The sequence below is a fragment of the Antedon mediterranea genome, chromosome 7, assembly GCF_964355755.1.
Source record: "Antedon mediterranea chromosome 7, ecAntMedi1.1, whole genome shotgun sequence".
Lineage (NCBI taxonomy): Eukaryota > Metazoa > Echinodermata > Crinoidea > Comatulida > Antedonidae > Antedon > Antedon mediterranea.
This window is the reverse complement of record NC_092676.1, coordinates 1,091,524-1,117,255: the sequence shown is the minus strand read 5'-3', so window position 1 is coordinate 1,117,255 and position 25,732 is coordinate 1,091,524. Positions and strand designations below refer to the sequence as shown.

The 25,732-nt window shown below is 33.0% G+C and overlaps 1 protein-coding gene across 1 annotated transcript; it reads left to right on the top strand.

The window, feature by feature from the left end:
- The first annotated feature begins 672 nt into the window (after positions 1-672).
- LOC140053852 (uncharacterized) lies at positions 673-25,528 on the top strand. Its single transcript, XM_072098572.1, has 6 exons — positions 673-753; positions 10,390-10,626; positions 13,070-13,141; positions 13,922-14,452; positions 15,081-15,146; positions 15,490-25,528. The coding sequence occupies exons 3-6, from the start codon at positions 13,123-13,125 to the stop codon at positions 23,562-23,564; spliced, it is 8,691 nt and encodes a 2,896-aa protein (XP_071954673.1). The 5' UTR covers positions 673-753; positions 10,390-10,626; positions 13,070-13,122; the 3' UTR covers positions 23,565-25,528.
- Positions 25,529-25,732: the final 204 nt, after the last annotated feature.

The following is a 25,732-nucleotide window of genomic DNA, read 5'->3' as shown; positions in this document are numbered from 1 at the left end:
AATACAATCCTGCTTTGAAGGATGACAAATAATAAATATCTTATTCCGGACCGGAAATGACACTCCCATAGCGCGCTATAGGAATCAGCAAAACGATCGTATTTTGCGTTTTTAATGCGAACGTATAAGTAAGGGGGACAGTCTCTTTTGTTTGTAATTCAGTACGTTTTTTTCATTCAATTCTTTTTTGTAAGGTAAAAATATACCAATTTGAATGCATTTTCTTCTCAAACAGTGATACAAAATGATCACGCATATACTTCTGTTAAATGTGTGACAAATAATTATGTGGTCACGCATGTGTTTCATTAAAATGCGGGTTTTATTAAAAACTTTAAAATTCATTTTGACAAATGCCGCTGCGGGAACGTTCCGCACGATGCGAGAGGGAGACTGATATAGTAGGCCTACCTATGGAAAGACTAAAATCAAAATATGTTTAGTAGATTATGTAAGTAAATGTGAACGGTGTTATTGAGTTTGTACGATTTTTAGTTGTATTTTGTGCATACTACAATTTCGTAGGGTCCTCCTTGCCTTTTGCACGCGCTGTCTTCTCTCTCTCATGGTCTTAGCATTAGAAACACCCATGAGTAGAGGGCGATAATGAATATTCATCCATAATGATCTAATTGACTCACGTGCTCAAACGCCACCAGGAGGTTGCTCAGCTAGCTTCCTCCTTTTCTTCAAATCAAAGATGGGCGTATCATCCTTGGATCAGATAGAGACAGAATTCACTTTATTTTTTGGGTAAATACATACATTTTGTTATGTGAAGGTTATAATAACTAAACTAGACATGAAACTCGTCACTTTGACGAGTTAGTTATCCGCTCGACAAACGCCACGTACACGTCGGACGTTAGAATATTGCACACAAAAAAATATTAAGGCATTATGACCTGAACTGAAGAATATGATATGTTGTTATTTCTTAATTCTGTTATTTTGTGTCATATAGTATACACAGTACAATCTGTATACATATCACAAACAGTGTAAAATAGGTGAAATTACGGGACCCGTATTTTATTGTAATTTTTAACATCTTGACGGTTTCAAAATGAAATGCAAAAGTAGAAATTTCAGAATGAAATTATCTCAGCAATAACCTATTAACGTGTAGAAGAAATTTGAATACGTGAAATATTGATGCGCGCTTTTTTAAATGTAATGAAATATAACGCAAAAGATGAAAATACGACTTTTTTTATTTAACTGGCCATATGATGACGTCACAACATTCGATTGGCACAATTTACACATGATTTTGTATCTACAATACAATAGCTTCCTGAAAACGTTTTAATCGTGATTATCCCATTTTATTCTTACGAGCTATAACAGATTAAAATTTACTGTAAAGATGAAATTAATGACCAACGTAATTTAAATTTTTAGGCATGATGACGTTAACAAAATTTAAAAAAAATTTAATTCATGCAAAAGATAGTTGATTGACCTAGAATATATTAAAATCGGGGTGAAAATGGACAACGAATAAGTGGAGATGCGCTCTATTAAATGTGATGAGCTATGACGAAAGAGACAAAAATCCTATATTTTATATTCGCGTGGTCATACGATGACGTCACAATGTCCGGTTATCCATATTAATGCATGATCCGATATCTACAACTCATCACCTTCCAGAATATGTAATTAAAAAAAAGGTCTCCATGTAGTTTAGAATCTATGACTGTTTAAAAATAGGCATAATTTTTACGAATTTTTGATTTTTTTCACCAAAAACGCGTGCAAATTATCTAATTCGACGTGCTCGTATGACGTAATTTTAAGTCGAAATTGTTTAAAAGTTGATACCATTACTAGAAAAGGCTGAAAAAACATAAATCACGCGGAAAAAATATGTTTTTAAAGCTACGTGTGCACCGCGTGCGTAAAAATTTTCGCGCGCGTGGGAATTTTTGACATGCTCAAAATGACATGAAACGCATAGAAAGTTGATTAGAAGTTGATTTTTCGCATCCTAAAATTTTAAACGCGCGTGCGTGCGTAACTTTTTGTGAAACATGCTATTTTTAATCCATAGAAAGTTTGCGCTTGATATGACTTAAATTTTTACAAAGTCTCAAAACAAAATTATGTTTGGTTTTTAGTCTATGATCAATCATTGAAATTCATAAAATCGCGCGTAAGTCACCTTGCGCAACTCTGACGTCATTCAAAAATAGGAGGTGCACAAGTTCACGTAAATGTCGATATGTTGACAAAGTTACGATATGTTCTGTTTACACGTTTTAGAGAAACGCGACGCACAAAAATGACAGAAAGAAAGAAGTATAATACAGAAAAACTAGATTTGAACTCGTCACTTTGACGAGTTCGGGTTATCCGCGCAAAGGCAACATGCACATACTTTAAACTATATGAACTTCGACAAATATTATGCCATCCTATGACATGAATTAAACATGTTTTCAGTGCTGAATTGTACCATGTAGCATACAGCATATTATAGAATACACTGTTATATGTTATATACAGTGTAGTATAGACGAAATTACGAGACCATCTTTTAAATCCAATTATTAACACGATGATGTCATCAAATTGACATATAAAGATAACAATTTTAGAAGATAATTATCTAAATAATTACATTAATACAAATTTGAGGAATTCTGGGCACGTAAAAGAGAGATGCGCTCTCGTTTAAACGCAATGAACTTTTACGCAAGAGATGAAAATATGACCTTTTGAATTCAACTGCCCATATAATGACGTCACAACATCTGATTGGCAAAATATTCACATGAATTTGTATCTACAATCCAATAGCTTCCAGAAAACGTTTTAATCATGATTATCACTTTTTATTCTGACGAGCTATAACAGATTGAAACTTACTGTAAAGATGAAAATAGGTGAACGACGTTATTTACATTTTTAGACATGATGACGTCATAAAAATTAAAATATTTTTAACTCATGCGAAAGATAGTTGATGGACCTAGACAGTATTAAAATATATGAGGAAATGGAATACGTATAAGCAATATGCGCTCTATTTAATGTAATGAGCAATAGCGAAACAGTCAAAAATCCAATATTTTACATTCGTGTGGCCATACGATGACGTCATAACATCCGAGGGGTAAAGATTCTGCATGAATTCATATCTACAACATATCTGCTTACATATTAAATTAAAAAAATTGGGGGTAACGGTTGATCCTGAGGAGCTATAATAGATTCAAAGTAGGCATAATTTTGACAATATTTTGTCACTTTTGCAACTAAAACGCACGCAAATTGTCTAAATCAACGTGTTCGTATGACGTCATTTTAATTTGAAATGATGTAAATCTTTTTTAAAATGACTAGCAAAGGCTAGAAAATGACAATTCAAGAGAAAAAAACATGATTTTCGTACTCCGTGCGCACCATACGCGTCAATTTTTCCGCGCGCGCGGGAATTTTTGACATGCTTAAAATGTCATGATCAGCGTAGAAAGTTGATTAGAAATTAATTTTGCGCATTTTGAAACTTCAAATGCGCGTGCGCGCGTAACTTCTTGTAAAACATGCCATTTTTAATCCATAGAAAGTTTGCCTTTGATATGACTTAAATATTCACCAAATGTCAATACAAAATGACTTTTATTTTTTATCCTATGATCAATCATTGAAATTCATAAAATCGCGCGTAAGTCACGTTGCGCAACTCTGACGTCATTCAAAATATGGAGGTGCACAACTTCAGGTAAATGTCCATATAATGACAAAGTTATACAAAAGATATATTCACAAGCAATAGGGGATATGCTGCTCACAAAAATCAGGGAAAGAAAGAAGAACAAAGATGATGAAAAAAAAAGATATTTACAATCACATGGGTTATCCTGCAACTAAGTTGCGGATAACCAAAAAAAATTTGATGAAACAGGACGATTACAAGGAGTTATCCGCTACTAAGCGGATAACTAAATATGTTTGGTTTTTAGTCTATGATCAATCATTGAAATTCATAAAATCGCGCGTAAGTCACGTTGCGCAACTCTGACATCATTCAAAAATAGGAGGTGCACAAGTTCACGTAAATGTCGATGTGTTGACAAAGTTACAATATGTTCTGTTTACACGTTTTAGAGAAACGCAACGCACAAAAATGACAGAAAGAAAGAAGTATAATACAGAAAAAAAAAAATTTGATGAAACAGGACGATTACAAGGAGTTATCCGCTACTAAGCGGATAACTAATAAAGAAAAAAAAAAAAAAAGATCCTTACAATAACAAGGGCTTATCCGCTTGAGGCGGATAACCAAAAAATACAAAAATAACTTATAACTTAAACTATCAATACAATTCAGACAAAAAGCAAGAGAATTATACATGACTAGAAGGATATACTATGATTTAAGCAATCTAGGAAATCTGCAAATAAATCTATAACAATATTCAGTTTAAAAACTTGATATTCCTTGTGGAGGGTTCTAGTTGAATGGGTATAGTAAAAAACAAAACCAAAATTACACTAGACATGTAACTCGTCACTTTGACGAGTTTGGTTATCCGCCGCGCAAGTGGTGCAACATTAACATTAAGGGGATAGGTTGAGGACAAAAGGAAGTGTTCACGTTGGCATTATGACCTGAACTGAAGAATATGATATGTTGTTATTGCTGAAATTTATTGTTTAAATTCATATATACTGTAGTATACACAGTATAATCTGTATCCATATCACATACAGTGTAGAATAGGTGAAATTACGGGACCCGCTATTTATTGCAATTTTTAACATGTTGACGGTTTTAAAATGAAACGCGAAGGTAGCAATTCCGAAAGGAAATTATCTCAGCAACAACGTATTAGCATGTAGAAGAAATTTGAATACGTGAAATATTGATGCGCGCTCGTTTAAATGTAATGAATTATGACGCAAAAGATGAAAATACGACCTTTTTTATTTAACTGGCCATATGATGACGTCACAACATCCGATTGGCAACATTTTTACATAATTTCGTATCTACAGTCCAATAGCTTCCAGAAAAAGTTTTAATCGTGATTATCACATTTTATTCTTACGAACTATAACAGATTAAAATTTACTGTAAAGATGAAATTAATGCCACACGTGATTTAAATTTTTAAGCACGATGACGTAAAAAAAATTAAAATATTTTTAACTCATGCGAAAGATAGTTGATTGACCTAGACAATATCAAAATCGGGGTGAAAATGGAAAACGGATAAGTGGAGATGCGCTCTATTCAATGTGATGAGCTATGACGAAAGATACAAAATCCTAAATTTTATATTTGCGTGGCCATACGATGACATCACAATGTCCGGTTAGCCATATTAATACCTGATCCAATATCTACAACTCATCTACTTCCAGAAAATGCCATCCACAAAAAGTTGACCGTTTAGTTTAGAAATTACGACTGTTTTAAAAAAGGCATATTTTAAACGAATTTTTTAACGTTTTCATAAAAAACGCGCGCAAATTGTCCAATTCGACGTGCTCGTATGACGTGTCTTTAAGTCAAAATTGTTTAAAATTTGGTAAAATTACTAGAAAAGGCTGGAAAAACATAAATCACGCGAAAAAAATACGTTTTCAATGCTACGTGCGCTCCGCACACGTAAAAATGTGCGCATGCGTGGGAATTTTTGACATGCTTAAACCGACATGAAACGCATAGAAAGTTGATTAGAAATTAATTTTGCGCATTTTGAAATTTTAAATGCGCGTGCGCGCGTAACTTTGTGTAAAACACGCAATTTTTTTTCAACAGAAGGTTAGCGCATGATATAAATTAAATTTTTGCAAAGTTTCACTTTAAAATGTTATTTGGTTTTCGACATATGTTAAATACGAGAAAATCGTTAAATCGCGCGTACGTCACGTTGCGCGATTGTAAACATCATGAAAAGCTTCGCTTGACGACGTTACATAAATGTCAAAATGTTAACATAGTTAACAAAATGTTATGTTTGCAAGTTTTAGAGAAAAGCGTTACACAAAAATCATACAGAAAGAAAGAAGACTAGACATGAAACTCGTCACTTTGACGAGTTAGTTATCCGCTCGACAAACGCCACGTGCACGTCATACGTTAGAATATTGCACACAGAAAAATATTAAGGCATTATGACCTGAACTGAAGAATATGATATGTTGTTATTTCTGAATTCTGTTATTTTTTGTCATATAGTATACACAGTACAATCTGTATACATATCACAAACAGTGTAAAATAGGTGAAATTACGGGACCCGTATTTTATTGTAATTTTTAACATCTTGACGGTTTCAAAATGAAATGCAAAAGTAGAAATTTCTGAATGAAATTATCTCAGCAACAACATATTAACGTGTAGAAGAAATTTGAGTATGTGAAATATTGATGCGCGCTCTTTTAAATGTAATGAAATATAATGCAAAAGATGAAAATACGACTTTTTTTATTTAACTGGCCATATGATGACGTCACAACATTCGATTGGCACAATTTACACATGATTTTGTATCTACAATACAATAGCTTCCTGAAAACGTTTTAATCGTGATTATCACATTTTATTCTTACGAGGTATAACAGATTAAAATTTACTGTAAAGATGAAATTAATGACCAACGTAATTTAAATTTTTAGGCATGATGACGTTAAAAAAATTAAAAAAATTTTTATTCAAGCAAAAGATAGTTGATTGACCTAGAATATATTAAAATCGGGGTGAAAATGGACAACGAATAAGTGGAGATGCGCTCTATTAAATGTGATGAGCTATGACGAAAGAGACAAAAATCATATATTTTATATTCGCGTGGCCATACGATGACGTCACAGTCTCCGGTTAGCCATATTAATGCATGATCCGATATTTACAACTCATCAACTTCCAGAATATGTAATTAAAAATAAGTTCTCCATGTAGTTTAGAATCTATGACTGTTTAAAAATAGGCATAATTTTGACGAATTTTTTAACTTTTTCACCAAAAACGCGTGCAAATTATCTAATTCGACGTGCTCGTATGACGTAATTTTAAGTCAAAATTGTTTAAAATTTGGTAACATTACTAGAAAAGGCTGAAAAAACATAAATCACGCGAAAAAAATATGTTTTTAACGCTACATGTGCACCGCGTGCGTAAAAATTTTCGCGCGCGTGGGAATTTTTGACATGCTCAAAATGACATGAAACGCATAGAAAGTTGATTAGAAGTTGATTTTTCGCACTCCAAAATTTTAAACGCGCGTGCGCGCGTAACTTTTTGTGAAACATGCTATTTTTAATCCATAGAAAGTTTGCGCTTGATATGACTTAAATTTTCACAAAGTGTCAAAACAAAATTATGTTTGGTTTTTAGTCTATGATCAATCATTGAAATTCATAAAATCGCGCGTAAGTCACGTTGCGCAACTCTGACATCATTCAAAAATAGGAGGTGCACAAGTTCACGTAAATGTCGATATGTTGACAAAGTTACGATATGTTCTGTTTACACGTTTTAACGAAACGCGACGCACAAAAATGACAGAAGGAAAGAAGAACTAGACATGAAACTCGTCACTTTGACGAGTTAGTTATCCGCTCGACAAACGCCACGTGCACGTCATACGTTGGAATGTTGCACACAGAAAAAGATTATGGCATTATGACCTGAACTGAAGAATATGATATGTTGTTAGTGCTAAATTCTGTCTATTTTGTGTCATAGTATATACATTTTAAAGTACACAGTATAATCTGTATACACCTAATTTAAATTTTTAGGCATGATGATGTCATAAAAATTAAATATTTTTAACACATGCATAAGATAGTTGATTGACCTAGACAATATTAAAATCTCGGAGAAAAAGGAATACAGATAACGGTGATGCGCTCCATTTAATGTGAGGAGCAATAACGAAAGAGACAAAAATCATATATTTTACATTCGTGTGGCCATACGATGAGGTCACAATGTCCGGTTAACCATATTGATTAATGATCCGATATCTACAACTCATCACCTTCCAGAATATGTAAGTAAAAAAAAGTTTACCTCGTAGTTTAGAATCTATGATTGTTTAAAAAAAGGCATAATTTTGACGAATTTTTTAATTTTTTCATTAAAAACACGCACAAATTGTACAATTCGACGTGCTCGTATGACGTAATTTTAAGTCTAAATTGTTTTAAAAGTTGATAAAATTACTATAAAAGGCTGAAAAAACATAATTCACGCAAAAAAGATGTTTTTAGCGCTACATGCGGACCACGCGCGTAAGATTGTTCGCGCGCGTGGGAATTTTTGACATGCTCAAAATGTCATGATCAGCGTAGAAAGTTGATTAGAAATTAATTTTGCGCATTTTAAATTTTAAATGCGCGTGCGCGCGTAACTTCGTGTAAAACATGCCATTTTTAGTACACAAAAAGTTAGCGCAAGATATAAATTAAACTTTTGCTAAGTTTCAATTTAAATTGTTATATGGTTTTCAATCTATGTTAAATACGCGAAATTCATAAAATCGCGCGTAAGTCACGTTGCGCATTTCTGAGGTCATTCACAATAGGAGGTGCACAACTTCACGTGAATGCCCATATGTTGACAAAGTTATGAAATGTTATATTTACACGTTTTTGAGATACGCGAGACACAAAAATGGAGGAGAAATGCGCGTGTGCACGTAACTTCTTGTAAAACATGCCATTTTTAATCCATAGAAAGTTTGCCCTTGATATGACTTAAATATTCACCAAGTGTCAATACAAAATGACTTTTATTTTTTATCCTATGATCAATCAATGAAATTCATAAAATCGCGCGTAAGTCACGTTGCGCAACTCTGACGTCATTAAAAAATAGGAGGTGCACAACTTCACGTAAATGTCCATATGATGACAAAGTTATGAAATGTTATGTGTACAAGTTTTTGAGATACGCGAGACACAAAAATGGAGGAGAAAGAAAGAAGAATAATATAAAGAAAAAAAAAAAAAAGATCCAGGACGATTACAAGGAGTTATCCGCTACTAAGCGGATAACTAATAATACAGAAAAGAAAAAAAAATATGATGAAACAGGACGATTACAAGGAGTTATCCGCTACTAAGCGGATAACTAAAAATACGACCTTTTTTATTTAACTGGCCATATGATGACGTCACAACATCCGATTGGCAACATTTTTACATAATTTCGTATCTACAATCCAATAGCTTCCAGAAAAAGTTTTAATCGTGATTATCAAGTTTTATTCTTACGAGCTATAACAGATTAAAATTTACTGTAAAGATGAAATTGATGCCACACGTGATTAAAATTTTTAGGCATGATGACGTCAAAAAAATTAAAATATTTTTAACTCATGCGAAAGATACTTGATTGACCTAGACAAAATCAAAATCGGGGTGAAAATGGAAAACGGATAAGTGGAGATGCGCTCTATTCAATGTGATGAGCTATGACGAAAGATACAAAAATCCTAAATTTTATATTCGCGTGGCCATACGATGACGTCACAATGTCCGGTTAGCCATATTAATACCTGATCCGATATCTACAACTCATCTACTTCCAGAATATGCCATCCACAAAAAGTTGACCGTCTAGTTTAGAAATTACGACTGTTTTAAAAAAGGCATATTTTAAACGAATTTTTTAACCTTTTCATAAAAAACGCGCGCAAATTGTCCAATTCGACGTGCTCGTATGACGTATCTTTAAGTCGAAATTGTTTAAAATTTGGTAAAATTACTAGAAAAGGCTGGAAAAATATAAATCACGTGAAAAAAGTACGTTTTCAATACTACGTGCGCACCGCACACGTAAAAATGTGCGCACGCGTGGGAATTTTTGACATGCTTAAAACGACATGAAACGCGTAGAAAGTTGATTATAAATTAATTTTGCGCATTTTGAAATTTTAAATGCGCGTGCGCGCGTAACTTTGTGTAAAACACGCAATTTTTTTTCAACAGAAAGTTAGCGCATGATATAAATTAAACTTTTGCAAAGTTTCAAGTTGAAATGTTATTTGGTTGTCGAGCTATGTTAAATACGACAAAATCGTTAAATCGCGCGTAAGTCACGTTGCGCAATTGTAAACGTCATGAAAAGCTTCGCTTGACGACGTTACGTAAATGTCAATATGTTAAGATAGTTACCGAAATGTTATGTTTGCGAGTTTTAGAGAAAAGCGTTACACAAAAATCATACAGGTTGATTTCGTACAATCACAAGAGGTTATCCTGCAACTTCGTTGCGGATAACCAATTAAGAAAAAGATGATGATGATGATTTCGTACAATCACAAGAGGTTATCCTGCAACTTCGTTGCGGATAACCAATTAGAAAGCAAACCTTAATTTTACGTTTTATATACATCTATATATACACGTTTCTTTCAATAGAATTTAATCCAAGTAGCAGGAGTTAGCAAGTGTAACATCTTCTTACTGTCGTATTGCGAGTAGTGCGTATTGCCAGATCAAGAGTTTATTTTTAAAACCAGTTTTAAAGGCGTTTAGGAGGCCTGTGAGTGAATTTGTGCAGGTGCTCTGTAACATGTATATGCTGTACATCAAGATACCTGAGCCTCCTTTGCATTTAAATGGTAACCTTAATGCTACAAGGTACATTGGTGAATTGTAAGTAAAAAGTATTAAAAACTACGCCGTGGCTAAAGATACCGTATCCATACTTCTAAAAACTAAAGGTACGGAATTATAAATTGCATTCCTAAAATTCGTACCTAAATAGAAAACTCTTTCCTATAAATATAAAACTTGTTCCTAATATATAAAAATCGTTTCGAAATATAAAACTCGTTTCGAAATATAAAACTCGTTTCGAAATATAAAACTCATTCCTAAATCTAAAACTCGTTCCTAAATATTAAAACTTGTTCCTAAATATTAAAAACCTAAACTCTAAATAATCTAAAAAGATGTCATCGGGTCACAATGCATATCGGCCGCCAGTCATTTCGGCCGCCGGTTATGGAACGCCTAAAATCATGAAACGCCAAAAAGGACAAAATATGTATTGTTCATTTCGGCCGCCACAATCGTCAATATTGTTAATGTATGGCACGCCTCAATTATAAAAAATGGTTTATAAAAATTGAATATCACGTGACGTTTATTAGACGGCTGTAAAACTAGGCCATCGACTCTAAGATTTCTTTTATGTTTGACATACTGTACTTATTTTAACCGCTACACATCTCTGTGAATGCTCTGTTTTTTATATATACAATAATTTATTATGCGAGACACAGGCGCGGCTAGGAGGCCATTGCAATTATTGAATTCTATAAAAGAAGTTTAAATAGTCTTAGTTTTACAGCCGTCTAATAAACCTCACGTGATATTCGATTTTGTCGATAGGTGGCGGTATAAATTACGCAATATTTGACTGCATGACGATTGGTGTGTACTGCATGACGATTGGTGTGTACTGCATGACAATTGGTGTGTACTGCATGATGTTTGGTGTGTACTGCATGACGATTGGTGTGTACTGCATGACGATTGGTGTGTACTGCATGATAAATGTGAACGACGATTGGTGTGTACTGCATGACAATTGGTGTGTACTGCATGACCATTGGTGTGTACTGCATGACGATTGGTGTGTACTGCATGACGATTGGTGTGTACTGCATGACGATTGGTGTGTACTGCATGATGTTTGGTGTGTACTGCATGACGATTGGTGTGTACTGCATGACGATTGGTGTGTACTGCATGACCATTGGTGTGTACTGCATGACCATTGGTGTGTACTGCATGAAGATTGGTGTGTACTGCATGATAAATGTGAACTGAAGGCAGAGGAGGCATTCCATACAAGAGCCTCATCACAAGCGCATTACAGCTGGCTTGCTGAAGACCATCATTACAATAACCTATTTGATTAACATCTTCCTTACATACCGCCCTCTCTAATTACCGTACCTTAGTTTTAAGCCGGTACCGTATCTTTAGCCATAACGTAAAAACTAATTGAAGATTTTTAATATGGTAGTATAGGCCTACAGGGATTCCTATTATTATTTAAATTTTTTCATGCTATATAATTTCGAAAGTTTGAATAGACTACATTAACAAACTATTTTGACAAAGTGTGAAGTGCCCAAATGTGGTAGTAATTTTATGTCATTGTGTCCATATATGGGCACACCAAAATCGGCGCACCATTTATGGCTGCAAAAACCTGTCCAGCCAGACCAATTTTGACTGTCAAAATTTGTCCAGCCTGGATAAAATCAGTCTGGGCAGTAAGACTGTTTTTGGTCTTACAAATATATGGTGCGCAAAATTAGTAATAATGTATATATATCATTAAAAAAAAGACCATGATCAGCCATTATATAGAAAACTATGTGGTTTCATTTGTTATTTTAATATTATAAATTAGGCCTGTTTTTTTTAATCATTATATAGTAGCAACAATAATACTAATTGTTAGGCTTTTTGTGTATAATCTGTCCGTTTTTAATTGATTCTTCGTTTCCCCATTATGTTAAAAACAATTTAATATATTACTGATTTATGGTTAATTAATCAATAAATCAATTCAATACAAATTATAATATAACAATTATACCAATATTTATATTGATTAGGCCGAGGAAGAAAAAAGGCCTCAATCATAAAATAAAATCTAGCTGGCAATATCGCGTCCCATACCCGTTCATGTGAGTGTGTGGCAGGCTGTAATCTGACAGAACACCTAAATAAAAATACATATTTTATTTATGGTATTTATCCGACAAGATAACTTACATATTTATCATGGGATATTTTTCTAGCGATAAACACATATCGTAGGCCTAGTAATTTAATTAAAATTGATAAAACCAATTTTTGCAGTTCGCGGACTGCTTTTAGTTTAGAAATTTAGAGCCAAAACTGGTCCGGCCGGACCGATTTTTTGACCCTGGACCATTTTTGTCGTGACAGGCATATCATATTTTTTTTGCCATCGTAAATGAGGCCGACCATCCTCCCTAATAAAGACTTGTGTGTAGATAATTATTAATTTTATTTTTTTGATTACTTATTTCTTTTTCTCTATGGTTTACAGAACACATTTGGAAAAAACATACTTTAATAAATCTAAAGTTCTAGTTCAACAACATGGCGGCATCCACTAAAGGTAAGTAACCATGGTAATTCACACATCTTTTGAATAAACTGTGGTTTCTATCTCACCAAATAGTTAGAGATAGATTTACATGTGATTGTTATTGTAGAATTAGGTTTTAATATTAGTCTGCTGACAAAAATATTTTACCAAGTATCTGTAATAATAAAATGGCCAAGTATTTAGTTCAGTTATCTTTCTTTCACCATTGCATAAAGCTAGTGTACTCTAATAGAATTTCACAGTAGAATTCCCATGATACATTGGAAAAATTCCTTTCTTGATTGAAGTTGCATCATGTAACTAAATAAAAGTGTGCATCCAACCTTTTGGCACGGTGAAACTACTCTAAATTCATTGTTTTTTATCACCATGGTAACTAATACACCTTTCACTGTTCCAATAGAAAACTATGAGATAATTATATCAACTCTAGAATTCATCTTCCATTTGTATAGAACTGATGGTCACTATAGAATGGACATGTTAGTTGACAAAAAGATTAATTTTTGGTGGGAATAGAGTTATTATAGATCTGTCTTGATCTGTATACAGTTTGTGATGACATGTATTATATATATTATTATACACATATAATTAATATAAAATTAAAGCTATCAGTAAAGATACAAACAAGAAAAAAAGCTAGAAATTATGGAGCGAGTTTCCAGAATATAAAGTTTAAATACTGTAAATTGCTACCATTACATCATAAGTCAATAAGAAAGAATACACGCATCATCTTAACACTGTATATTTATATTTTATTACATATATTTTAACTATTTTTAGGAATACCAGAGAAAGATTTTAACTTTCTGAAAATATTTATATCCAAGTATTTTGATGCTCGCAACCAACTTGGTATGTTGAAAGTATTGTTCAGAGATCTTGTGAAAGAGTATAAACTATCAGGAATCACTGAGATGATAGATCTGTTAAATGTACTGGAATCAGCTGATGAATTAAATTATCAAGATCTTACTCTTCTTCATGATGTCATCAAGTTAACTGAAGAATTTTCTCTCCAGCGTAAGCTTAAAGAAAAGATACCATCATTTCCTGTCATTGACAAACAAGCCCCAATTACTAGGTTCACAATCCACAGGCAGAAATTAATCCAATTTGGTTACTGTCTGATGCCATGTGATGTATCAAACATTGATGCAATCTACAACACACCTCTGAAGAAATATGAAGATAGCTGGGCTATGATAAGAGATCTAGAGCATGAACAGGTGATCACGACAAAAACAATGGAAGGATTTATTGAAATATTGGAACGACTAGAACTCAGACAGGCTGTTTCCATTCTACAGGAAGGTAATGTACTGTATAGTACTATAATACAGTATAGGTATATTAGCCTATGAAATCCATAAAACAGTATTCTGATACTGTATTAAAAGTTGTTTTACTTCCATTTGTCCAAAATTTGACCTAAATTATGAAATGATCTCCCTGTTAAAATAAAACTTTCTGTATCTTTAATTACTTAAAAAAATATGTAAAATGTTACTTTTGTTATGCTCAATATTTTTTCGTTTTTGACTTATATTATTGTTTATTGTTTTATACATTTTTTTTCTTTTTATGTATTTGCATATTTGTATTGTATATGGCCCTCATGAGACAAGCTATTGCTTCTAGTGCGAGCCACAGTTGTTGCCATAAATAACTGAATAAATGTGTATATGAATGAATATGAATATGAAAAGAAAAAGAACACTCTCTCCAAAGCACTATGTCAGACAAATTATAGTAATGTTCCCTTAGAGTTGTTTATTGATTTCATATTTAATTATTCAAAGTTTAATTAATGTTTTGAATTAGTTCTGCATGAATTATTTTGTATTGAGTTCAAACTACTTTTACCAACATGATTGTTGGTTTTTTTTTTCAGTAATTAGGTGGTTTCGCAAAGTAGTTATTTTGTTGATTTTTTCATTAGGTGAAACAGTAATGAAGCTTTCCTCTTCTAACTCTAAAGAAAGTAAGCTATCACCAGCAGATAAAGGTAATTTTTAACCTGATTCAATGGCATCCTTAAACTAATGGTAAAACACCCACCACATTGAAATGTTCTTATTTTTTTTGATGCGTGCAAAATAATGATTTTATGGTATTGATCTTTGTTGTTGTACACTTATAGATGTTCTACCGTTACATAATCGATACATTCTGTTGTTTCTATAAAACTATAGTTCAAGAAATAAAACATTCAGGATAAACACACCTTAAAAAGTCGCTAACTCGGTCACATGATTGGAAATTAGATATGCTATTAAATTTACATGTGATTACTTTTTTTACTGAATTTTCATTGAATCTTTTATATAATGCAATTAATTTTTTAACAGCTATCAAGATGTTTTTGAAGGAAGAACTACGAGACTTATACAAAGATATGAACCTGATGGGAACAGCAGTTTTTGATGAAGAACACAAAGTAGATATTGCAGATGTATTCACAGATCTCACATTACTTCAATCTACAAAACAAAAACAGGTTGACCAGGCAACGAGGCAGCAAAATGCTAAACCTACATGTTTGGAAGAAGTATTGAGCATTATAAAATCTAAAAAGTCATGTAAAGTTCTACTTACAGGTAAAGGAGGGATGGGAAAGACAACCCTTCTCAGGTACATTGCTTATAACTGGGCTAAGGGTAAGGATGATACATTTTCTGACAAACTATTGTTTCTAATAAATATCAGAGACATAGAGCTAGGAAACACCATCATAGATAGTATTGTTGATCAAATTGACCTTGAAAGATTTGCTAATCATTTGAAAAGTGTATCCAAAGAAGATCCTATGGAATTAATTAAAGCGTTCATAATAGAAAATGGGGATGAAATAGTTTTACTATTAGATGGATTAGATGAGTTGAAGAAAGGTGCTAAAAATCGACTGAAATTGTTAAAGTTTAGTTCAGGTTACAATAATACCACATTAATAACATCTCGACCTCTAAACATTACAACATTTGTTGAAAACTGTGATGTGCATGTTCAGGTCAATGGATTTAGTAAAGAAAGCAAGAAGTTTTATATTGAGAAATACTTTAAAAATAATCCTGAATTAGGAGAAAGGTTGATTACAAAATTAGACCTTAAACCACCATACAAATATCAATGGCAGGTTAAAAACAAAACAGTACACTTAGAGGAACTGTGTTCATCTCCATTGTTATTACTTATAATTTGTAGTTTGTGTGACCAATCCACTTCTTCTATGCCAATGACAGATGAAATACTTTCAATTACCATGTCAGATTTTTTTAAAGAATTTATTTGTTGTACTTTAAATCAACATACAAAGGTTGAGGAAAATAAAATTGCAGAAATATGGGAAATTCGAGCTCCATATAAAAAGGCTATACTTGCACTAGGTCAATGTATGTTTAACGGCCTGACTGAAAACAATCTCTATATCTACAAAAATGAGTTTGAGTGTATGGTTGACAAGGATACAGTAGAATTAGCACTGAAACTTGGATTTGTTTACAAAAAAGCATCTAGTATTAAAACTGATAGAAAGGCAGTGTTTGCACCACCACACAAGCTAGTTTCAGAGGCATTAGCAGGGTTTTACCTTGCTAATGCATGTTTGTCAAATGAGATGAATGAAGAAGAGTGTAAAAAGATGCTGTTAAATCCATATCTGCACATGACAATCATATTCACTATGGAATTCCTAGGTAAAGATGCTGGTAAAATTATAAAACATTGGTTAAAGGTGAAAACAGCTGCAAACTACTATTCACTAGCAAAATATTTCAGCTATGTGAAACCAGAACATGAAATACATGTAATACGTGAGTTACCAAACATATCAACTGATGCTGTTTGTGAGATGTTTAAGAATGTTCTTGATTATGATGATTTGGATAATCAAAAAGCAAAACAACAATTTGAAAACAAACATTTGGTACAGCTTATGAACATTTGTTTTGAAAGGGTTAAGGAAGATCCAATGAGTGTTGTAGATACATTATTAAAGATCATAAAAACAAAAGACACTAAACCAACAGAAACATTTTGTTCTATGTTAGTTCATATCTATATAATTATACATGGACTAATGAGTGACAATCTGATAGATTATCACAATCCGAGACATGAATTAAGTGATTGTGATATCGTACGTTCGTCTGTTTATGATGTTAGTGACCGGTTGTTTAAATTGCATTCAATGTTAGAAGAGTTTGATACCCTTTCAGCTGTAATGGTTAATTTTCAATTTAAATACAGTTTAAAGCGGATTAATGTTATGAAGTCAACAAATCGTAAATTTTTGATTCATTTGTTGAAATTTTCTTCCAAACCACTGTATCTGAAGTTCAAACCTGGTAGTATTGATGTATTGAATCATGTTATTGATCAAGTAAATGATATCTCCTTAGAATTTAGACAGATTGATCTCAGTCATAATGATCTAAGTAATATTTCTGTAGGTTCACTAAGAATTTTGATGAACATAACTCATTGCATAATATTGAGTGATTGTCAATTATCTGGTGCAGTATTTAATAAATTATTCAATAAGAAAGGCAAGGTTCTATTGAAATACACAAGGCTTAGACTAGAGGGAAATGATCTTTCAGCAATAGATGGTGTTTCACTTTCCAAATTGGTACCTCTAGTGGATTACGATTATTCTTTCAAATGGAGTGATTATAATTTTTCAGTTGATAATCTAGAAAGTCTCGCAGATGCTTGCCATGAACATGGTCATAAGTTGAGATGGAACAGATTAGATTTATATGGTCTAAATTTAGCTGCAATTAAAGGATCCAAATTAGCTTGGTTATTACAATTGTCACCAGATGTATGTTGGCTTAGCATGGTTGATTGTCATATCTCTGGTACTATTATAAGAGAATTATTGGAAGAATGTGAAGTAAACAAAGTGGTATTAAATCCTAACATGCTTAGACTAAAGGAAAATAATCTTTCAGATATTGATGGTGTTTCACTTTCCAAGTTAGTAAACGTATTAAATAAGTATTTCAAATGGAGTCATTATAGCTTGTCGGTTAATAATCTAGAAAGTCTCGCAGATGCCTGCCATGAACATGGTTGTAAGTTGACATGGGAACATTTAGATTTATGTGGTCTTTATTTAGCTGCAATTAAAGGATCCAAATTAGCTTGGTTAATTCAATTCTCACCAGAATTACGTCAACTTGACTTGGTTAATTGTAATCTCTCGGGTACTATTATAAGAGACTTATTGAAAGAATGTGAAGTAAACAAAGTGATATTAAAACGTGACATGTTTAAGCTAAAGGGAAATGATCTTTCAGATATAGATGGTGTTTCACTTTCCAAGTGTGTTAATCTAATTTGTTACTATTCCCCTGATTATAGTTATGAACCTTTCATTTGGGATAAATATGGCTTGTCGGTTAATAATCTAGAAAGTCTCGCAGATGCCTGCCATGAACATGGTCGTAAGTTGACATGGAAACTTTTAACTTTAAGTGATCTTTATTTAGCTGCAATTAAAGGATCCAAATTAGCTTGGTTATTACAATTCTCACCAAAATTACATAAACTTGACTTGGTTAATTGTAATCTTTCAGGTACTATTATAAGAGACTTATTGGAGGAGTGTGAATTAAACAAAGTGATACTAAAAAGTGGCATACTTAAGCTAAAGGGAAATGATCTATCAGGTATAGATGGTGTTTCACTTTCCAAGTTGGTAAATGTAATGATTACGTATTTCAAATGGAGTGATTATAGCTTGTCAGTTGATAATCTAGAAAGTCTTGCAGATGCCTGCCATCAACATGGTAGTACGTTGAAATGGAAACGTTTAGATTTATGTGGTCTTAATTTAGCTCTAATTAAAGGATCCAAATTAGCTTGGTTATTACAATTCTCATCAAAATTACGTCAACTTGACTTGGTTAATTGTAATCTCTCCGGTACTATTATAAGAGACATGTTGAAGGAATGTGAAGTAAACAAAGTGGTTATACAACCTGGTATGCGTAGGCTTAGGCTAAAGGGAAATGATCTATCAGACATAGATGGTGTTTCACTTTCCAAGTTCGTAAATGTAATGATTCCCGATTTCAGGTGGAGTGATTATAGCTTGTCAGTTTATAATCTAGAAATTCTTGCAGATGCCTGCCATGAACATGGTAGTATGTTGACATGGAAACGTTTAGATTTAGGTGATCTTCATTTAGCAGCAATTAAAGGATCCAAATTAGCTTGGTTATTCCATTTCTCACCAGAATTACAAGAACTTGACTTGGTTAATTGTAGTCACTCAGGTACTATTATAAGAGACTTGTTGGAGGAATGTGAAGTAAACTATGTGGTATTAAAACCTGGCATGCTTAGGCTACATAGAAATGCGGATCTTTCAGATATAGATGGTGTTTCACTTTCCAAGTTGGTAAATCTAATGGATTTCAGTTCTTTCAAATGGAGTGATCATAGCTTGTCAGTTGATAATCTAAAAAGTCTGATAGATTCATGTCATAAACATGGCACTACGTTGACATGGACACAATTAGATTTAAGTGGACATGACTTGAGGTCAATGGAAGGATCCAAATTAGCCTGTTTGTTAAAATTTTCCCCACAAATAAATGAGTTTGACTTGATAAATTGTAATCTCACTGGTACTATTATAAGATGCATGTTGAAGGAATGTGAAGTAAACAAAGTGGTTATACAACCTGGTATGCGTTGGCTTAGGCTAGAGGGAAATGATCTATCAGACATAGATGGTGTTTCACTTTCCAAGCTGGTAAATGTAATGATTCCTGATTTCAGGTGGAGCGATTATAGCTTGTCAGTTTATAATCTAGAAAGTCTTGCAGATGCCTGCCATCAACATGGTAGTACGTTGACATGGAAACGTTTAGATTTAGGTGATCTTCATTTAGCGGCAATTAAAGGATCCAAATTAGCTTGGTTATTTCAATTCTCACCAGAATTACAAGAACTTAAATTGGTTAATTGTAGTCTCTCATGTACTATTATAAGAGACTTGTTGGAGGAATGTGAAGTAAACAATGTGGTATTAAAACCTGGCATGCTTAGGCTAAATAGAAATGACGATCTATCAGATATAGATGGTGTTTCACTTTCCAAGTTGGTAAATCTAATGGATTTCAGTTCTTTCAAATGGAGTGATCATAGCTTGTCAGTTGATAATCTAAAAAGTCTGATAGATTCATGTCATAAACATGGCACTACGTTGACATGGACACAATTAGATTTAAGTGGACATGACTTGAGGTCAATGGAAGGATCCAAATTAGCCTGTTTGTTAAAATTTTCCCCACAAATAAATGAGTTTGACTTGATAAATTGTAATCTCACTGGTACTATTATAAGATGCATGTTGAAGGAATGTGAAGTAAACAAAGTGGTTATACAACCTGGTATGCGTTGGCTTAGGCTAGAGGGAAATGATCTATCAGACATAGATGGTGTTTCACTTTCCAAGCTGGTAAATGTAATGATTCCTGATTTCAGGTGGAGCGATTATAGCTTGTCAGTTTATAATCTAGAAAGTCTTGCAGATGCCTGCCATGAACATGGTAGTATGTTGACATGGAAACGTTTAGATTTAGGTGATCTTCATTTAGCGGCAATTAAAGGATCCAAATTAGCTTGTTTATTACAATTCTCTCTAGAATTACAAAAACTTGACTTGGTTGATTGTGGGCTCTCTGGTACTATTATAAGAGACTTATTGAAGGAATGTGAAGTAAACAAAGTGGTATTAAAACCTGATATGCTTATGCTAAAGGGAAATGATCTTTCAGATATAGATGGTGTTTCACTTTCCAAGTTAGTAAACGTATTACATACGTATTTCAAATGGAGTGATTATAGGTTGTCAGTTAATAATCTAGAAAGTCTCGCAGATGCCTGCCACGGAAATTGTCATAAGTTGAGATGGTACACATTAGATTTATGTGGTCTTCATCTAGCTGAAATAAAAGTATCCAAATTAGCTTGGTTATTACAATTCTCACCAAAATTACATAATCTTGAATTGGTTAATTGTAATCTCTCTGGTACTATTATAAGAAACTTATTGAAGGAATGTGATGTAAACAAAGTGACATTAAAACCTAACATGCTTGACCTTAGGGGGAATGATCTTTCCGGTGTTTCACTTTCCAAGTTGATAAATCTAATAAATTGGGATTATCCTTTCAAATGGAGTGATTATAGCTTGTCAGTTGATAATCTAGAAAGTCTCGCAGATGCCTGCCATGAACATAGTCATAAGTTGACATGGAACCGTTTAAATTTAAGTGGTCTTCACTTAGCTGCAATTAACGTATCTAAATTAGCTTGGTTATTACAATTCTCACCAGAATTACGTAAACTTGACTTGGTTAATTGTAATCTCTCAGGTAATATTATAAGAGACTTATTGAAGGAATGTGTAGTAAACAAAGTGACATTAAAACCTAAAATGCTTATGCTAAAGGGAAATGATCTTTTAGATATAGATGGTATTTCACTTTCCAAGTTAGTAAACGTATTACATACGTATTTCAAATGGAGTGATTATAGGTTGTCAGTTGATAATCTAGAAAGTCTTGCAGATGCCTGCCATGAACATGGTTGTGTGTTGATATGGAAACAATTAAATTTAACTGGAACTGACTTGGCTTCAATTGGTGTATCCAAATTAGCTTGTTTGTTGAAATTCTCACCAGAATTACGTAAACTTGACTTGGTTAATTGCAATCTCTCAGGTACTATTATAAGAGACTTATTGAAGGAATGTGAAGTAAACAAAGTGGTATTAAAACCTGACATGCTTAGGCTAGAGGGAATTGATCTTTCAGATATAGAGGGTGTTTCACTTTCCAAGTTGGTAAATCTAATGTACAATTACAACCCATTCAAATGGAGTGATTATAGCTTGTCAGTTAGTAATCTAGAAAGTCTCGCAGATGTCTGCCATCAACATAGTCATAAGTTGACATGGAAAGCTTTAAATTTAAGTGGTCTTCACTTAGCTGCAAGTAACGTATCTAAATTAGCTTGGTTATTACAATTCTCACCAGAATTACGTAAACTTGACTTGGTTAATTGTAATCTCTCAGGTACTATTATAAGAGACTTATTGAAGGAATGTGAAGTAAACAAAGTGATATTAAAAACTGGCATGCTTAGACTAGAGGGAAATGATCTTTCAGATATAGATGGCCTTTCACTTTCGAAGTTGATAAATCTAATATATGATTTTCTTTTCAAATGGAGTGATTATAGCTTGTCAGTTAGTAATCTAGAAAGTCTCGCAGATGCTTGCCATGAACATGGTTGTATGTTGACATGGAAACATTTAGATTTAACTGGAACTGACTTGGCTTCAATTGGAGTATCCAACTTAGCTTGTTTGTTGAAATTCTCTCCACAACTTGATTGGCTTGACTGGGTTAATTGTAATCTCTCAGGTACAATTATAAGGGACTTATTGAAGCAATGTGAAGTAAACAAAGTGGTATTAAAACCTGGCATGCTTAATCTAAAGGATAATAATCTTTCAGATATAGATGGTGTTTCACTTTCCAAGTTGGTAAATCTAATATGTTGCGATGATCTTTTCAAATGGAGTGATCTTTTCAAATGGAGTGATCTTTTCAAATGGAGTGATTATAGCTTGTCAGTTGGTAATCTAGAAAGTCTCGCAGATGCCTGCCATGAACATAGTCAAAATTTGACATGGAACAGTTTAAATTTAAGTGGTCTTAATTTAGCTGCAATTGAAGGATCCAAATTAGCTTGGTTATTACAATTCTCACCAAAATTATGTAAACTTGTCTTGGATAATTGTAATCTCTCGGGTACTATTATAAAAGACTTACTGAAGGAGTGTGAATTAAACAAAGTGATACTAAAAAGTGGCATACTTAAGCTAAAGGGAAATGATCTATCAGATATAGATGGTGTTTCACTTTCAAAGTTGGTAAACGTATTTAATACGTATTTCAAATGGAGTGATTATAGCTTGTCAGTTTATAATCTAGAAAGTCTTGCTGATGCTTGCCATGAACATGGTTGGTTGACATTGAAACATTTAGATTTAACTGGAACTGACTTGACTTCAATTGGAGTAGCCAAATTAGCTTGTTTGTTGAAATTTTCTCCACAACTTAATTGGCTTACCTTGGTTAATTGTAATCTCTCAGGTACTATTATTAGAGACTTATTGAAGGATTGTGAATTAAATGAAGTGGTATTAAAACCTGGCATGCTTGACCTGAGGGGGAATGATCTTTCAGGTGTTTCAATTTCCAAGTTGATAAATGTAATATATTGCTATGATCTTTTCAAATTGAGTGATTATAACTTGTCAATTGATAATGTCATGGACATAGACAATAGTACAATATATATGGAATCATTTTTACACATTACTTTTGTGAGCCCTTAAGGCCGCCCATACGTATGACGTATGTAATTGAAGGAAGAGAGAGAAACAACGTGCGTAGACCGCCATATTGTTCGTTTGACTTGACTTATTATTAAAGTTAGTTATAGCACATCTTTGTGTATAGTTTTATTATTGTGGTATTGACGAAGCAACATACCCAAACAACTTTCATCTTTTAAACATTTGAAAATATTTGAATGAGTTGAATAATAAAATTGTCATTTGGTCAAAGGGATGAATGAGCATGTGCAGATATCCACTTGGATCTGCTTTTGGTATAAAAGTGTATACATTTTAAAATAGAGACGTACAGTATGTTAAAAAAGAATTTCTGACTTGTAAACATTGGAATGTTCTGAAATTTGTTGACACTGCATTGTTATGTCACTTTAGACAAAAAAGATAAAGAATCTGTGAATAGTTTCTGTCTTTATAATACTTATTGCATAATTTCAGAGTCTATTACGTGCCTTCATACCTGGATAAACCCGACAGTAGCCCTTTTCAGCGAAGTGCGAAAACAATTACGAAAAGAATAATCTTACAGTAGTTCACCTCCTTAATAAATGGGATAGTCCGCTATAGCGTGGGACCACTTCCATGTATTACCGCCTTCATTTCTTTTCGTACCGTCGTGAAGACAGCACAAATTGATGAGAATGATAGAATTCTAAATTCAGAAGTCGAGTTGGTTTTTATTGCTTATAGATACGTTGGAATACGTTGCCCTTGTTTCGTTGTTAAACAGGGCAGAAATACCTATAAATTCTAGTTATAGTTTGAAGTTGATACGTTGTAAATCGTTGTCTCGTCTGTGTACGAGACAGAAATATTTCTCTACATACCGGAGTTTCACCGGCATAGAGTAGGAGCATACCTTACGAGGCATACAAAGGATTCAGTCAGAATATAATGGCTGAACAATTAGATATTAATTGAATGGTTTATTATGAAATACCTATACATTTTCACGCTGCTGCTCTAGCCCGCTACGTCACACGAGATGACTCATTCATTAGATGAAATCAAGCAGCTTTATAGTACTACACTTTGACATTTTTGTTAAAATGGAAACTCCACTATAATTTATTGGTACCACCTGTTGAATCCAAAAACGGCTGAGAAAAGAGTCTAATGACAAATCCCAAAGCATTCTGGTATTTATGAGTCCCATGATATAATTCGCTGTCAGATAATCATTGAATTATTATCAAAACAGTCCATTGAAGTTTTTGTTTGTAATAGGACCTTAGCAATAACAATAAGCGAGCAGCGTTTTTTGTAAGAAATATTCTTGTTTAGTTATAATTTGAAGTTGATACGTTGTAAATCGTTGTCTCGTCTGTGTACGAGACAGAAAAATTTCTCTACATACCGGAGTTTCACCGGCATAGAGTAAGAGCATACCTTACGAGGCATACAAAGGATTCAGTCAGAATATAATGGCTGAACAATTAGATATTAATTTAATGGTTTATTATGAAATACCTATACATTTTTTAGTTATAATTTGAAGTTGATACGTTGTAAATCGTTGTCTCGTCTGTGTACGAGACAGAAATATTTCTCTATATACTGGAGTTTCACCGGCATAGAGTAGGAGCATACTTTATGAGGCATACAAAGGATTCAGTCAGAATATAATGGCTGAACAATTAGATATTAATTGAATGGTTTATTATTACCAATTTTATCTCAGAACAATAATATGCATAGCTTATGCCTACAATAAACAATACTGCATTATGTTCATTTGTTGCTATTAAGTTTAAGGTTTAAGCATTAATTTAACTAGTATAGTATTTTAGATGAAATTAGTTTTTATTGTTCAATTGTTCTGATGATAAAGTGTTTTGTACATTTGATAGTAGCTTATTGGTTAATTAATCTGTGAACATAAATGCCTGTAGTTGGTTTTACTTGAATGGATTTTTCTTTTTTTATACCTATTACTAGATAAGATGAATAGATGAATAAAAGATTAAAAAAAACAGTGTTTTAAATTTATTTTCTTGTAATATTTAATATTTTCATGATATTTCACAAATAACGACTACAATACAGTGATCTACTTGATTAACGACATACTGATGACTTTGAACAAATAGTTTGACATTATGTTCCAGTTGAAGTTCAAATCAAGAAAAACAATTTATTTAATAATAGTT

What these genes read in the sequence shown, in the direction of transcription:
- LOC140053852 (XM_072098572.1), top strand. An exon ending in TGTTTCCATTCTACAGGAAG is followed by an intron (nt 14,453 to 15,080) that starts GTAATGTACTGT and finishes TTTTTTCATTAG; the next exon opens with GTGAAACAGTAATGAAGCTT. An exon ending in GCTATCACCAGCAGATAAAG is followed by an intron (nt 15,147 to 15,489) that starts GTAATTTTTAAC and finishes ATTTTTTAACAG; the next exon opens with CTATCAAGATGTTTTTGAAG.